This window comes from Cyanistes caeruleus, chromosome 2 (assembly GCF_971803275.1).
Source record: "Cyanistes caeruleus chromosome 2, bCyaCae1.hap1.1, whole genome shotgun sequence".
In the NCBI taxonomy this organism is placed as follows: domain Eukaryota; kingdom Metazoa; phylum Chordata; class Aves; order Passeriformes; family Paridae; genus Cyanistes; species Cyanistes caeruleus.
The window spans coordinates 495,500-510,660 of record NC_141702.1 but is presented as its reverse complement, the minus strand read 5'-3'; the positions used below and the strand labels follow the sequence as shown (position 1 = coordinate 510,660).

At 63.5% G+C, this 15,161-nt stretch overlaps 1 protein-coding gene across 6 annotated transcripts in view; it reads left to right on the top strand.

Annotated features, from left to right (window-relative positions):
• DNMT3A (DNA methyltransferase 3 alpha) overlaps positions 1-7,596 on the top strand; it is a 37,672-nt gene extending 30,076 nt beyond the window's left edge. For all 6 annotated transcript variants that reach the window (XM_086875306.1, XM_086875304.1, XM_086875305.1 and 3 more), the window contains 16 exons: positions 55-213; positions 284-391; positions 827-983; positions 1,173-1,325; positions 1,537-1,581; positions 1,973-2,052; positions 2,145-2,257; positions 4,500-4,683; positions 4,952-5,036; positions 5,306-5,451; positions 5,706-5,796; positions 5,895-6,043; positions 6,154-6,239; positions 6,693-6,762; positions 6,935-7,053; positions 7,131-7,596. In XM_086875306.1, the coding sequence (XP_086731432.1) occupies positions 55-213; positions 284-391; positions 827-983; positions 1,173-1,325; positions 1,537-1,581; positions 1,973-2,052; positions 2,145-2,257; positions 4,500-4,683; positions 4,952-5,036; positions 5,306-5,451; positions 5,706-5,796; positions 5,895-6,043; positions 6,154-6,239; positions 6,693-6,762; positions 6,935-7,053; positions 7,131-7,272 (1,887 nt within the window). In that variant the 3' untranslated portion in view covers positions 7,273-7,596. The remainder of the gene's footprint in view (positions 1-54; positions 214-283; positions 392-826; positions 984-1,172; positions 1,326-1,536; positions 1,582-1,972; positions 2,053-2,144; positions 2,258-4,499; positions 4,684-4,951; positions 5,037-5,305; positions 5,452-5,705; positions 5,797-5,894; positions 6,044-6,153; positions 6,240-6,692; positions 6,763-6,934; positions 7,054-7,130) is intronic.
• Positions 7,597-15,161: the final 7,565 nt, after the last annotated feature.

The following is a 15,161-nucleotide window of genomic DNA, read 5'->3' as shown; positions in this document are numbered from 1 at the left end:
TGCGGGGCCAGGCCCTCGTGTGACCCCCCCACGACCCCCGTGTTCCCCCGGCAGGACGGGCGCGGGTTCGGCATCGGGGAGCTGGTGTGGGGCAAACTGCGCGGCTTCTCCTGGTGGCCCGGCCGCATCGTGTCCTGGTGGATGACGGGCCGGAGCCGCGCGGCCGAGGGCACCCGCTGGGTGATGTGGTTCGGGGACGGCAAGTTCTCGGTGGTAAGTGGCGCGGGGGCCCGGGGGGCAGGAGCCCTGCTCCGGGTGTCCCCATGGCCGCTCCTGTCCCCAGGTGTGCGTGGAGAAGCTGCTGCCCCTGAGCTCCTTTGCCAGCGCCTTCCACCAGGCCACCTACAACAAGCAGCCCATGTACCGCAAGGCCATCTACGAGGTGCTGCAGGTGAGGGGGGACATCCCGGGGCAGGGGCTTCTCCACCCTGCCAGGACCCGGCCCTGCCTCCCCTCCTGCCCCACCTGGAGGTCTCTGAAAAGGCAGAGGGATCTGGGGGATCCCCTAAGGACACGTGTGCTCGCTAAGGAGGCTTTGGGGGTGTCTGGGAATCCCCTGTCCCAGCAGGGCTGTGGGGGGACTGGGGAGGAGGTCAGGGACTCTGGGGGTCTCTGGGGCTCAGGCGTTTCAGGGCATTGCTCAGCGCTGCTGGGAGGGTCTCTTCTGGGGACATCCTGGCTTTGGGGGTTCTCAACAGTGCTGGGGGTCTCTCATGGAGGTTCCTGACCGTGTTGGTCCCCCCGAGGATGGGCGCTGCAGGAGCAGTCCCCCGGGCCGAGGATGGGGACCCCCTTGTGGGGCTGGGTGACACCTGCACCTCCACAGGTGGCCAGCAGCCGGGCTGGGAAGATCTTCCCCGCGTGTCCCGAGAACGACGAGACGGACACGTCCAAGGTGGTGGAGATCCAGAACAAGCAGATGATCGAGTGGGCCCTGGGTGGCTTCCAGCCCTCCGGCCCCAAGGGGCTGGAGCCCCCCGAAGGTGAGCGGGGCTGCAGGCCCTGTGAGGGGTGAGGCACTGGGGACACGTGCCCGGGGTTCTGGGGGTCTCTCGCTGCCAGCTCTGGTGTCACCAGCGTGGGACAGGCCGGGGCAGGGAGGCGCTGTGGGGCTGGGACCCTGGTGATGGGACACCATGGGGGGACTCTGCTGACGCCGCCTGGTCCCGCAGAGGAGCGGAACCCCTACAAAGAAGTTTACACAGAGATGTGGGTCGAGCCCGAAGCAGCTGCCTACGCACCGCCCCCTCCCGCCAAAAAACCCCGCAAAAGCACAACCCAGGAGAAGCCCAAGGTCAAGGAGATCATCGACGAGCGCACCCGAGGTACCGGGGGGCTGCAGGTGCCCCCATGCCCACCGCTCCTCTCTCGGGGGGTTGCTTTGGCCATGCTCACTGGGGAGAGGGGGGACAAGAGCTGCTCCAGGCCAGGCCCCCTTCTCTCCTGGGGTCCTTCCCTCCCGGGGAGTCCCTCCCTTCCCCCAGTCCCGAGGGGGCTTGGCTGGGGCCAGGCCCCCTGACTGCCCTGTTCCCCCAGAGCGGCTGGTGTACGAGGTCCGGCAGAAGTGCAGGAACATCGAGGGTGAGTGCAGCGCTGGGGCACATCCTGCACGTGTGGAAGGGCTGGGCTGGGGGGTCTGTCCTGCCCTGTCTGGGCATCTCAGGGACACAGGAGTGTGGGGGCAGCTCAAGGAAAGAAGGCCAGGCTTGTCCCATCCCTCAGCCTGGCTGGCAGCAGGGACAGCAGTGGCCCACCCTGGATGGTGGCAGGAGCCCTCAGGACACTGCCCAGGGCTTCTGGGATGTGGGGCTGGAGGGCAGTGGGAGTCTTGCCTGCTTCTCCCAGGGTTGGTCCCCAGCTCTGCTGTGACCCCAGCATGGGGTGAGTGTGTCCTGGGGGACTGCAGGACAGGGCTCGGGGTGTCCCCACACTGGGCTGGGGTGCCAGAGCGATGTTTCCCCTTCTCTGCCAGACATCTGCATCTCCTGCGGGAGCCTCAACGTGACCCTGGAGCACCCTCTGTTCATCGGGGGGATGTGCCAAAACTGCAAGGTAAGGGGTGATACCGGGCCAGGGGCCACGGCCTGGGGCTCTCAGGGTCCCCAGTGTCCCCAGGCCTGCAGTGACACCCTGGCTGTCCCCAGAACTGCTTTCTGGAGTGTGCGTACCAGTACGACGACGATGGGTACCAGTCCTACTGCACCATCTGCTGCGGCGGCCGCGAGGTGCTCATGTGTGGCAACAACAACTGCTGCAGGTATGGGGCTGGGGGGCTGCAGGTGTGGGGCTGGGGATGCCATGGGGCTGGGGGTGCCATGGGGCTGGGGGTGCCATGGGGCTGGGGGGCTGCAGGTGTGGGGCTGGGGATGCCACGGGGCTGGGGTGGAACCGTGCAGCTTTTGCTGCTGGGGCCTCACTCTTGCCTGGCATGAGGCTGACACGTTCCTGCCACACGGTTTTGGTGATGCCGCAGTCTTGGCGTAGGAATTGAGTAGTGCTGGTCCTGGTTTGGGGCTGGGATAGGAATTGAGCAGTGCTGGTCCTGGTTTGGGGCTGGGATGTTTTGGCAGTGCTGGTCCTGGTTTGGGGCTGGGATGTTTTGGCAGTGCTGGTCCTGGTTTGGGGCTGGGAAGTTTTGGCAGTGCTGGTCCTGGTTTGGGGCTGGGATGTTTTGGCAGTGCTGGTCCTGGTTTGGGGCTGGGATGTTTTGGCAGTGCTGTGGGATGTGGCACAGGGGCCTGTGGAGCAGGCAGTATGGTGATGCCAGAGCTGGCATGGTTCTGGGAGGTTCTGGTGGTGCCACTGTCCCCACGTCAGGCTTTGATGTCCCAGTCCTGACACGAGTCTGGGTAGGCTCTGGTGATGCCAGAGGCTGTGGTGATGTCACAGTCCCACCATGGTCAGTGATGCTGGTCCTGTGTGATACAGGGAGGTTCTGGTGATGCAGAGTCCTGGCATGGGAATTTGATGGTGTCATTAAGGACACTTCCCAGTCTGAGCATTCCTGAGCCTCCTGAGACTGTCACTGCTGTGGGCAGGGCCCCCCTTGGCAGTGGCAGCTCCAGTGACCTGGCCCTGCTGAGCTCCCCACGGCCAGTCAGACCCTGTTTCCTCACCAGGATTCCTGGTGTTCCAGCCCAGGTTTCCAGTGGCAGTCTCAGATGTCTTGTTCAGTAAAGCCGTTTATTTATGGCACAGAAATACAAACACAGCCTGAGCTGGTGCCTCCAAAGAGGGATCCAAACAAAAGAACCCCTCAGTTTTATCCCCTCAGTGTTCCCCTCTACAAGTCTCACTCTCTGTTCATCCAGAGTGCTCAGCTCCTGTCCATCCACCTGGCTGGCAGGCAGCTCTCTTTATCTCCTTTGTTATGTTAGCCTGACTCCTGCTGTGTCTCTGTCCATTCACCTGCCTGGGTCACCCTTTCTCATCCTCTTTGTTATTCCAAAGCTCAGCAGTTCCACCCAGAGCTCAACTTTTGCAGCTCAGGCTGCATCTCAGACCCACTACCTGGAGCAGATTTATGCACCTCAACACCAGTCTGGGATATTTTGTGACACCTCAGTCCTTTTGTGGAGCTAGAGAGGTTTTGGTAGTGCAACAGATCTGGCATGGAAATTGGGTGCTGCCAGTCCTGGTGTGGAGCTTGGGAAGGTTTTGGTGATGCCACAGTCCCAGCATGGGAAGTTCTGATGATGCTTCAGTCCTGGTGTAGGAATTCAGTGATGCCAGTCCTGCTTTGGGGCTGGGAGGATTTCTGATGTCCCAGTGCAGGACTGGAAAGATTTTCCTAGTGCCACATTCCTGCCATGGGCTGTTGATGATGCCAGTCCTGGTTTGGGACTGGGAGGTTTTAATGATGCTGCAGTCCCTGTGTGTAGGGTTGGGAGGTTTTGGTAATGTTCTGGTCCAGGTGTGGGACTGTGGGAGTTTTGGCAATGCCCTGGTCCTACCTGGATCGAGCTGGGGGTCCTGTGATGCCAGTCCTGGCATAGGGATTGCGTGATGCCAGTCGTGGTTTGAGGTTTTGGTGGTGCCTTGGTCCTGGTTTGTGGGGTTGGGGGAAGTTTTGGTAATGCCCCAGACTGGAGATGGGATGGTTGTGCTATGGAGTTTTGGATGATGCCAGTCCAGGTGTGGAGGTTTTGGGAGTGACGAGGTCCTGCAGGGCTGGGGGAGGTTCTGCCGCTGCTCCAGTACCGCTGTGGAGCTCAGGAGTTGCAGTGATGTCCCAGGTCTGCTGTGGGACTGAGGTTTTCATGTTGAGGTTTTTGGTGATGCCACGGTCCTGCCGTAGGGCTGGGGCAGGCTTTGGCACCGCGCCGGTCCTGGCACGGAGCGGGGCGATGCCGGTGGTCTCGGGCCACGGCTGCGTGGGGACAGGTCTGTGGGACCCCGTGGGTGCTGCCCCCCAGGCGTGCTGTGCAGCTGCTGGGTTCTGGTGGTGTCACCGCCCTGGCACGAGCCCCACTGCTGACCCTGGCTCCCACCTGTGCCAGGTGCTTCTGTGTGGAGTGCGTGGACCTGCTGGTGGGCCCGGGGGCGGCGCAGGCGGCCATCAAGGAGGACCCCTGGAACTGCTACATGTGTGGCCACAAGGGCGTCTACGGGCTGCTGCGGCGGCGGGAGGACTGGCCCTCGCGCCTGCAGATGTTCTTCGCCAACAACCACGACCAGGAGTTTGTGAGTGTCCCTCCCTGCTGACTCATCCCCTCCCTGCTGACCCCCATCCCCTCACTGCTGACCCCCATCCCCCCATCCCCTCCCTGCTGACCCCATCCCCTCCCTGCTGACCCCATCCCCTCACCGCTGACCCCCATCCCCTCCCTGCTGACCCCATCCCCTCCCTGCTGACCCCATCCCCTCCCTGCTGACCCCCATCCCCTCCCTGCTGACCCCATCCCCTCCCTGCTGACCCCCATCCCTTCCCTGCTGACGCTGTGGCTTCCAGGACCCACCGAAGGTGTACCCGCCGGTGCCCGCTGAGAAGAGGAAGCCCATCCGGGTGCTGTCACTCTTTGATGGCATTGCCACAGGTGGGTGGGGGTCCCTGGCCCCATGGCCCCTGCAGGGCCCCCCAGGGTGCGTGTGGGATTGGATTGCTGGGGGAGAGCAGCCGGTGGTCTCAGGATGTGGACAGATGTGTGGCTGTTCCCGTGGGCAGCCCCCATTGTCGTGTCCACCCCGGGGCTCCCACACTTAGGGGGAGCAGGAAGGGGGCCAGCCCTGGGGCACGGGACAGGCAGGGACGGTGCTGGGGGCCCGTTGTGCGTGCGCAGGGCCCACTCCCCACGGCTCCCCGCAGGCTTGCTGGTGCTGAAGGACCTGGGCATCCAGGTGGACAGGTACATCGCCTCCGAGGTGTGCGAGGACTCCATCACCGTGGGCATGGTGAGGCACCAGGGCAAGATCATGTACGTCGGGGACGTCCGCAACGTCACCCAGAAACACGTACGTCCCGTCCCGCCGCTCCCGGCCCCCTCCCTGCGGCCACAGCACCCCCAGCCCCGGCTGCCAGAGCTCCAGGAGCTCTGGGACAGCGCTCGGGCCCAGGCTGGGAGTGCCGGGGTGTCCTGGGCACAGCCAGTAGGACTCGGTGGTCCTGGAGGGTCCCTTCCCTCCTCTGGGAGCTCGGCCAGCGCCGTGCCCCCTGTCCCCAGGCTGTGGCACCCCTGGCTCACCCCAGCTCACCTCTCCCTTTGCAGATACAAGAGTGGGGCCCCTTTGATCTGGTGATTGGGGGGAGCCCCTGCAACGACCTGTCCATCGTCAACCCGGCCAGGAAGGGTCTCTACGGTAGGAGAGGGCTGGGGCTCCACTGGGTTGGGGCTGGGCCCCCCCAGGGCTGCCAGAGACCCCCAGCCCTTACCCCAGCCCCTCCTCTCCCCTCCCAGAGGGCACTGGACGCCTCTTCTTTGAGTTCTACCGCCTGCTCCACGAAGCCCGGCCCAAGGAGGGTGACGACCGGCCCTTCTTCTGGCTCTTTGAGAACGTGGTGGCCATGGGGGTGAGCGACAAGAGGGACATCTCGCGCTTCCTGGAGGTCAGTGCCCACCTGGGGTCACCCCCCTCCGGCCCCGGGACCCCCAGCTCCCACCCCCACAGTGAGGGGTTCCCCAGCCCCACTGACCTTTCCCTCTCTCCCTCCCTCAGTCCAATCCCGTCATGATTGATGCCAAAGAAGTGTCTGCAGCGCACCGGGCTCGCTACTTCTGGGGGAACCTGCCCGGCATGAACAGGTTGGTGAGAGCAGCCCCTGGCTGAGCCCCTGGCCTGGCTCTGGGAGGGTGGGCTGCACCTCTGGGTCCTCCCTCAGCCCAGATGTGGCTCCGGGGGTCCCCTGATCCTGCTCAGTGCTGGGCAAGAGCAGGAATCTCACAAGGAGGTGGTGGCACACCCTGGAAACCTATGGTGGTCCAGGGGTAGCTGGTCCTGTCCTGGCTCCCTCGTGCTGCAGGGGTGGCACTAAGATGTCCTTTGTGTCCCTCTTGGATGTAGGCTGCGGTGGCCCACAGCCAGTGGCCACAGATGGGCTCCCACAGGAATTGGCTGTTTCTTGCCCATCACCTGCCACAGACCCCCAAAAGAGCCATGCCCGCCTTGTGACCCCCACAAACCCCAGCTGGAGACCTGCCCAGCTGGGACACAGCGCTGCCACCCCCTGCCCACCATCTCTCCCCCTCTCCCCCCAGGCCACTCGCGTCCACCGTCAATGATAAGCTGGAGCTGCAGGAGTGCCTGGAGCACGGCAGGATAGCAAAGGTCAGCCAGGGCTGGGGGCTGAGGGGGTGCCTGAAGGGACAGGAGGGGGGTCCCAGTGCTGTCACCAGCAGTCCCAGGGGTGCAGGGTGGGGGTTCCCAGGGCGGGAGTCGCCCGCCCGGTGTGTCGGGGGCTCCATCGCGCCCCAGCCTGACCAGCCTGTGCCTCCTGCAGTTCAGCAAAGTGCGAACCATCACCACTCGCTCCAACTCCATCAAGCAGGGCAAGGACCAGCACTTCCCCGTGTTCATGAACGAGAAGGAGGACATCCTGTGGTGCACGGAGATGGAGAGGTACGGCGGCGGGGCCGGGGCGCCGCGCTGGGTCCCGCCCGCGCCGCGCCCCTGACCCCTCCCCGTCCGTCCCGCAGGGTCTTTGGCTTCCCCGTGCACTACACGGACGTGTCCAACATGAGCCGCCTGGCCCGGCAGAGACTGCTCGGCAGGTCCTGGAGCGTGCCGGTGATCCGCCACCTCTTCGCGCCCCTGAAGGAATACTTTGCCTGCGTTTAGAGATGGGCAGAACTGGTCACACGGAGCGAGTCGGTAACAAACCCATCCACGCCAAGAGAAGTGAACACACGGAATGAGAGAAGAGTCAGCACCCAGAAGAGAGACGGGATTTCGCAGCCCGACGGGAACCCAGCACACGTCTCCCTGAGCGAAAGGGGTCGGTGTCCTCTCCGGAATTTCCCAGGATCAGCTTTAGCTATTTAAAAACAAACAAAAACCACAAGAAGCAAACAAACGACGAAGACGGCGAAAGCAAACAAACGATGACGAAACAGAAAAAAAAAAAAAAAGAAAAAGAAACCAAAACCATTTTTTTTTGGGTAACCTTTTAATTTTCCGCTCTTTTCTGGCTGGGTTTTCCTGTCGGTTTGGTTTCCGCTTCTCGGAGCAGCGGGCGAGACGAGATGCCGTCGCCAGTGCCGCTCTCGGAGAGGGGGAAACGGCAGCGGGAAAGCCCAGTCGGGAGGGAGGCGGAGGCAAAGGAGACCCGCTCTGCTCCGAGACCCGCTCCGAGACCGCTCCGCTCCGTCCGCGCTCGCGCCCGGCCGGCCCGGCCCCAGCTCCGGCAGCGCTCGGCGGCTCCAGCGCCCGGCGGCTGAGCCTCGCTCTGTTCCACCAGCACCGCTCTCCGGTGACATGGAGCCAACCCGGCAGGGAGGCCGGGAACACACACACCACACACACACCTTTTCTACAGTATTTTGGGTGCCTACCACACGGAAACCTTGAAGAGAGCAGATCCTAGAAGCCGCTGTTACCTCTTGTTTACAGTTTATATATATATGATAGATATGAGATATAGATATATATATATATAAAAGGTACTGTTACTACTGTACAACCTGACTTCATAATGGTGCTTTACACAGCGGGGTGAGTCGAGACATCAGCTTCCACGTTGCCTTACGTGCCGGGCCTTTCCGAGCGAGCGGCAGGGCCGGGGCGGCCGGGCGGAAGCGTCTCCATCCCGAGTCATGCAATAACCTTTTTCTGTCCCGAACGGAAGCGCCTCGGCGGTGCCCCCCTGCCCGGCCGGCGCCACCCCACAGCGTACTGGTGCTCTTCTGCGTACGTGGCGTCCGGCAGGGCCGGTGCCGGGTGTGCCCCGGTGCCCCGGCAGCGGCGGGGGGCTCCTGCCCCCGGCCGTGCCCCTCGCCGCGGGCGTTGCCCGCCGGGGCGGCGCGGGGCACGGTGCCGCGGACAGGCTCTCGCCGAGGGCGGTGGCAGGGACGCCAGCAGGGCAGGGGGGCACCGGTGCCGGAGCGCGGCCGGGGCGCTTCCGGCATGGCACGGGGATGGCTGCGGGTCCCGGACCCTGGTGCTACATCCGCGGGGCCGGGCTGGCGGCAGGAGGGCGACGCTCCGGTGAGCCGGGACGGGACCCTGGCAGTGTCACCGCGGCTGCCGGGCCGTCGCTCCCCTGCCCGTGCGCGGTTTGGAGCGAGCGTGTCCCCTCGGTGCCCCGCCGGGGGTGACGGTGCCCGCGGGGACACGGCAGGTGCCGGGAGCCGCGGTGCGAGCGGAGCGCGGGCAGGTGCGGTGGATGGTGCTACCGGTGTGGCGGCCGCGGTGCCCGCGGGGCGGCCGGAGCCGGTGGGGCAGGGATGGTGCTAGGGCGCGGGGAGGCTCCCGGAGGGCCCGGGCCCGTCGCCGTCTCTTCTCTAACTGTGAAAGGTGCGGGCTCCGGGGCCGCGCTCGCTGCGGGGTGCTGGCTAATGGCAGCGAGCCGCGGCCCGTGCGCTCTCAGCTGCTGGGACCGACGGCGGCGGGGCTGGCGAGGGGCGGCCACGGGGCCCCCACCTGCCCTCCCTCCTGGTGCTACTGGGGGCTTGGGGGCCCCTCTGGGCGCGGGGGGCATGGGGAGCTGAGCCAGCACGGGCGGCCGCGGTGGGGGCACCGCGGGGCCTGGCGTTGCCGGGGAGTGAAGGTGGCGGGCGGGAGGGCACCGGCCCCGGTGCTCCTGCTCGCTCCCGGGGCCGGGTGGCACGGGATGGCACGGGATGGCACGGGACAGCTGCACCAGGCGCAGGTCCTGCCTGCTGCTGTCTGAGCCCACCTGGCCCCACGACCCCGTCTGTGGGGCTGGCGTGGCCCTGGGCATCCTGTGTGGGGCACGGTGGGCACTGTGGGTCCTGCATGGCCTTGCAGCACTGCTGCAGGTCCTGCATGGCTCCATGCCACTGGCTGTGGGTCCGGCAGGGCTCTGCAGCTCTGGCTGTGGGTCCTGCACGGCCCCACGGACCCGGGTGCAAGCGCTGCGTGGCCCTGCAGTGCTGATTGCAGGCCCCACGTGGCCCCACCGTGGCAAATGTGGGTCCTGCATGGTCCCACAGCATCATCTGTGGGTCCTGCACGGCCCTGTGGCACTGGGTGCTGATCCTGCATGGCCTTGAGGTGCTGGGTGCTGGTCCTGCACGGCCCTGCAACGTTGTTGGCAGGTCCTGCATGGCTCTGTGGCACTGGGTGCTGACCCTGCTTGGTCCTGCAGCTCTGGGTGCTGACCCTGCTCGGTCCTGCAGCTCTGGGTGCTGACCCTGCTCGGTCCTGCAGCTCTGGGTGCTGACCCTGCTCGGTCCTGCGGCTCTGGGTGCTGACCCTGCTCGGTCCTGCAGCTCTGGGTGCTGGTCCTGCACAGCCCCATGGGCTCTGGGTGCTGCCCCTGCGTGGCCCTGCAGCTCCGGGTGCCGGTGCTGCCCCATCCCGCGGCACTGCCGGCGGGTTCTGCACGGCCACGCGCTGGCTTTGGGGGTCCCAGCGGACCCCGGGGGCCGCCCCGGCTCAGCCCAGCCCTGCAGCGCTTCCTGGGACCCCTCGGCCCCGCCGCACCTTTGGGGGCTGGGTCCCAGCAGGTGCTGTGGCGCGGGCCGAAGGGGAGCAGGGTCCTGCTGGGAACAGGTGCCGGCGGCGGTGGGGACCGTGGGGATGCCTGGGGCAAGAGTTCAGTTTTTAACCTACCCGACTCACGTCTTTTTTTAAAAACAACCAGACAAATTCTGTTGCACAGCCCTAGATGAAAACTCAAAACAACACAGCAAGGCCTAAATTCCTTAAGATCCGCCGAGGGAGTGGGGACAAACACGGTGCTAAAACATTTTATTAAAAATATATATTGTTAAATTAAGTCTGCTGTCTGGACAATGACTGTTTTGTTTCTCGTAGTGGAGTTTCAAAGAGCACTATTATTTTACTCTTATATATTATTATTAAAAAAAAAAAACAAAAAAGAAAAAGGCATTTTAACTTTGTACTTGAAAACTAAACGAGAGATTTCATGTGTTTTAGCCTAGACATTGAAGTAGCTGACGCTTAACTATTTGTGGGAATCATGTACTCATCATCCCGAGGAATACGCGCGTAGAGCTGGTACCCTCCTTCCTCCCTTTGATTTGGCTCCGCCGCCTCATTCCCGGCGCCGCCGCGGCCGCCCCGGCTGCTCTCCCTCCCCTTTTCCCAGCCCCAACCCCCCGGTTTATTTTCTACTTCTCTCTCGGTTCGTTGCCCCTGTTTTTTGTTGGTTTGTTTTTTTAGGGTCGCTTCTCTATTTATTGCCGCTGAACTGTGCATTTCACGGCCGGAGGTGCCGCGGGCGCCCGGCGCTGTTGTATCTGTGTGAGTATTGCTCGTGACATAGCTGTTCTGAACTAATAAAGGTCAATGCGTGCAGCAGATGTAGAAAGTCTGTCCGTCCCGCTTCCATCCCATCCTCCTTTTCTTTTTCTTTGGTGCCCAGAAGAATATAATACAGACGAGCTCCTTTCTAATGTACTTGTGCTGGAGAACACTTGAATAAATGTCCTGTTTTGTGCAAAAAAAAAAAAAGAGAAAAAAAGAGGAAAAAAAAAAAGAGAGGAAAAAAAAAAAAATCCCTCTGTGTGGTTGTGTGGTCTGTTTGTCGTGGTGGGGGCCTGGGGGGCGGCGAGATCCGGGTGTTGGTGGGGTCCTGGTGACGGTGGGGCCCTGGCAGGTGGAGTTCAGGTGATCCTGGAGTCCTGGAGAGGACCAGGGTCCCTGTGGGTGGTGGGGTCCCAGCCCTGAGGTGATCGGGCTCCCAATGAGTAACGGGGTGCCAGGGGGTCCCAGTCCCAGGTGTGGGGGCTGGTGGGATGAGCCCAGCTCCTGTGGGCGGGGACCCCCCATTTGTGCCATGTGAGCCCTGGGTCAGGTAACTGCCCAGCATAGCTCCTGCCTCAGTTTCCCCTCCAGCTGAGCGGTACCAGGTGAGACTCCTGGGGCTCCCCCATTGCCTGGAGCATGGTCCAGGGCACGCTGGGCTGGTGGGTGGACATGGGGTGGGCAAGCAGTGGCTGTGACAGGTGACAGCTCGGGGACCTGGGTGCTGCTGAGGGCCAGGGTGACCTCACAGGGACAAAAAGGCCGAGTGCTGGTGCTGCACCTGGGCTGGGACAAACCCCGGGGTCAGTCCAGGCTGGGCATGAGCGGGCTCAAGAGCAGTCCTGGGAGAAGAGCGTGGTGGAAGAGGAGAAGAGCGTGGTGGCAGAGAAGAGTGTGGTGGAAGAGAAGACCATGGTGGAAGAGGAGAAGACCATGGTGGCAGAGGAGAAGAGCATGGTGGCAGAGGAGAAGACCATGGTGGCAGAGGAGAGCGTGGTGGCAGAGGAGAAGAGCGTGGTGGCAGAGGAGAGCGTGGTGGCAGAGGAGAGCGTGGTGGCAGAGGAGAAGAGCGTGGTGGCAGAGGAGAGCGTGGTGGCAGAGGCTGGACACGGCTCCCAGAGCCGCGGTGCTGCCGATCCCCCGGCGGGGCAGCTGGAAGGGGGGGACTGTGCCCCTCTGCCCTGCTCTGCTGAGACCCCACCCCGGAGCTGCCCCAGCCCTGGGGCTGTTCAGAGCTAAAGAGCACAAGTGTCTGTGTCCAACACCATTAGGGCCACAGAAGGGAGGAGTTTGTGTCAGGAAGGTGCCAATTCCAGGCCTGGAGGAGTCGAGATTGGCACATCCTGGTTTAACGTGTCCAGACAAAACATCCCCAGTGCGGCAGTGTGTGGAGAGAAGCAAGTGTCAAACACGAGTCACAGCCAAACACTGCCCCAGCTATGGACAGAAGGCAGCTGTGACCACCAATGGCCACCCAAAACTCCCAAATACGCCCTGTGGATACCTGGAACTGGGCACTGGATGAACTGGTGCCCAGGTGTGAGGAAGATAAATTCAGTGGTCTTGTACCTAGGGTGGGCTAACAAAGCTTGGGAAGAAGGATGTGCCCCTGGCGGTGGATAGCAAGAATGAAGAACTCACCAGCCACTGGTGAGTTCATTGAGCAGAAACCCCGAGAGAAGGAAGAAACCAGTAACACCAGCTGGGGAGCTGAGCTGCCTCTGCCCCAGCAGCAGAAGGGGTAACTCCAGCAGGGGCAGATGGTGACCACTGACTCACAGCCCAGACACCCAAAAACCCCCGATGCAAAAGGAGAGTAATACTGAGCAGGGGATTAATTAGCATGAGAAGCAGGGAACATCTTTAACCAATGGAAGGTAGACCACTAATTAACAAGAGAACTGTGTAACTTGCAGCCAATGACACCAATTCCTTTGTTGGCTAGAATGTTTAAATAGGGAAAAGATTTGACAGTGGGGACAGGGCTTTGAGGATTTGCCAGCCAGCCCCCTTTCTGTGCAGAACTACAAACCAGGCCCCCCAGCCCAGCACTGAGGAGCCCGGGGTGAAGAAGGAGCAAGGGGGCACTGCTGGATCCACAGGTGGGACTCTCTCTCTCTCTTTCTCCCCCTCTCTCCACTTTTCTATTTCTTTATCTCTCTAGCTCACATTCATTAAGTAATATCCATACTGTTGGCTTTGGCATAGGGTCTCATTTGCAGCTTAATTCAGGCAGAAGCATCTCCCACTAATTGGGTCTTAACAGGGCTGAACATCAGCAGCACCTGGAGCTGCTGGAGAGAGCCCAGAGGAGGCCCCGGAGCTGCTCCAGGGCTGGAGCCCCTCTGCCATGGAGCCAGGCTGGGAGAGCTGGGGGTGCTCACCTGGAGAAGGATCCAGGGAGAGCTCAGAGCCCCTTGCAGGGCCCAAAGGGGCTCCAGGAGAGCTGGAGAGGGACTGGGGACAAGGGATGGAGGGCCAGGAGCCAGGGAATGGCTGCCAGGGCCAGAGGGCAGGGCTGGATGGGATTTTGGGGTGGATTTTTCCCTGTGAGGGTGGGCAGGCACTGGCACAGGTCTGTGACTGTGATGACCAGGTGTGCAGACCTGTCCCCGTGCCCAAGGGACGAGCGGGACCGAGCCTGGCTGGAGAAGGGACCAGCAGGGACGTGACAGGGACAAATGCCACACGCTGCCCTGGGGAAGGAAGAGCCCCTGGCAGTGACATGGGCTGGGGCAGCTCTGTGGGAAGGACCTGGGGGTCCTGGCAGAGACAGAAGGAACGTGTGCCCACAGTGCCTCTAATCCAGGGGAGACAGCAAAGCCCCAGAGACACCAAAGGGCTCAGTGCTCAGCACCTGGCACAGTCAGACAGAGCCTGACAACGGGATGGGATGGGATGGGATGGGATGGGATGGGATGGGATGGGATGGGATGGGATGGGATGGGATGGGATGGGATGGGATGGGATGGGATGGGATGGGGTGGGATGGGATGGGGTGGGATGGGGTGGGATGGGATGGGGGGGGGTGGGACGGGACAGGACAGGATGGGATGCCATGGGATGCCATGGGATGCCATGGGACAGGATGGGACAGGAAGTGGACATTAGAGTGGGGATGAAGCAGGAGGTTCCTCCAGCTCCATGGCCCAGCCCCGTGTCCCCACTGCTGCACCAGCTCCAGCAGCACAGGCCAAGGGCCACATCCGTCACTCCAAGTGTCCAGTGCCACCAGCCCGCCAGGCTTGGGGACACATCGTGTCCTGTCCACACCTCAGGAGCCTGAGGGCACTGAGATGGGCTGTGCCAGGAGCTCGGGGGCCACCAGGACCGACAGGGGGATACGGGGCGGGGGGCGAGGGGCTGTGTGCAGGGGCCGGGGCTGTCCCGGAGGTGTCCCGGAGGTGTCCCGGAGGTGTCCCGGGGGTGTCCCGGAGGTGTCCCGGGGGTGTCCCGGAGGTGTCCCGGGGGTGTCCCGGGGGTGTCCCGGAGGTGTCCCGGGGGTGTCCCGGAGGTGTCCCGGGGATGTCCCGGAGGTGTCCCGGAGGTGTCCCGGGGATGTCCCGGAGGTGTCCCGGAGGTGTCCCGGGGTGTCCCGGGGGTGTCCCGGGGATGTCCCGGAGGTGTCCCGGAGGTGTCCCGGAGGTGTCCCGGAGGTGTCCCGGGGATGTCCCGGAGGTGTCCCGGAGGTGTCCCGGGGGTGTCCCGGAGGTGTCCCGGGGATGTCCCGGGGATGTCCTGGAGGTGTCCCGGGGGTGTCCCGGAGGTGTCCCGGAGGTGTCCCGGAGGTGTCCCGGGAGTGTCCCGGGGGTGTCCCGGAGGTGTCCCGGGGGTGTCCCGGGGGTGTCCCGGAGGTGTCCCGGGGGTGTCCCGGAGGTGTCCCGGGGGTGTCCCGGAGGTGTCCCGGGGATGTCTCGGAGGTGTCCCGGAGGTGTCCCGGGGGTGTCCCAGAGGTGTCCCGGAGGTGTCCCAGAGGTGTCCCGGGGATGTCCCGGGGATGTCCCGGGGGTGTCCCAGAGGTGTCCCGGGGATGTCCCGGAGGTGTCACCGGGGCTCCAGGGGTCACCGGGGTCTCCTCGCGCGCTCCGTCACCAAGGCAACGGCGCGTGCAGGTGCCGGGGGGCGGGGACTCGGGCTCTGGCCCCGCCCCCTCCGCCTGTCAGTCAGGTCGCGCGCAGCCCACCCTGCTGGGGGCTCGGCCCCGCCCCCAAAGCCCAGAACGGGCGGTGATTGGCCCAGGCGCTCGCGGCCCCGCCCCCACGGCGCAGGTTCGGGTG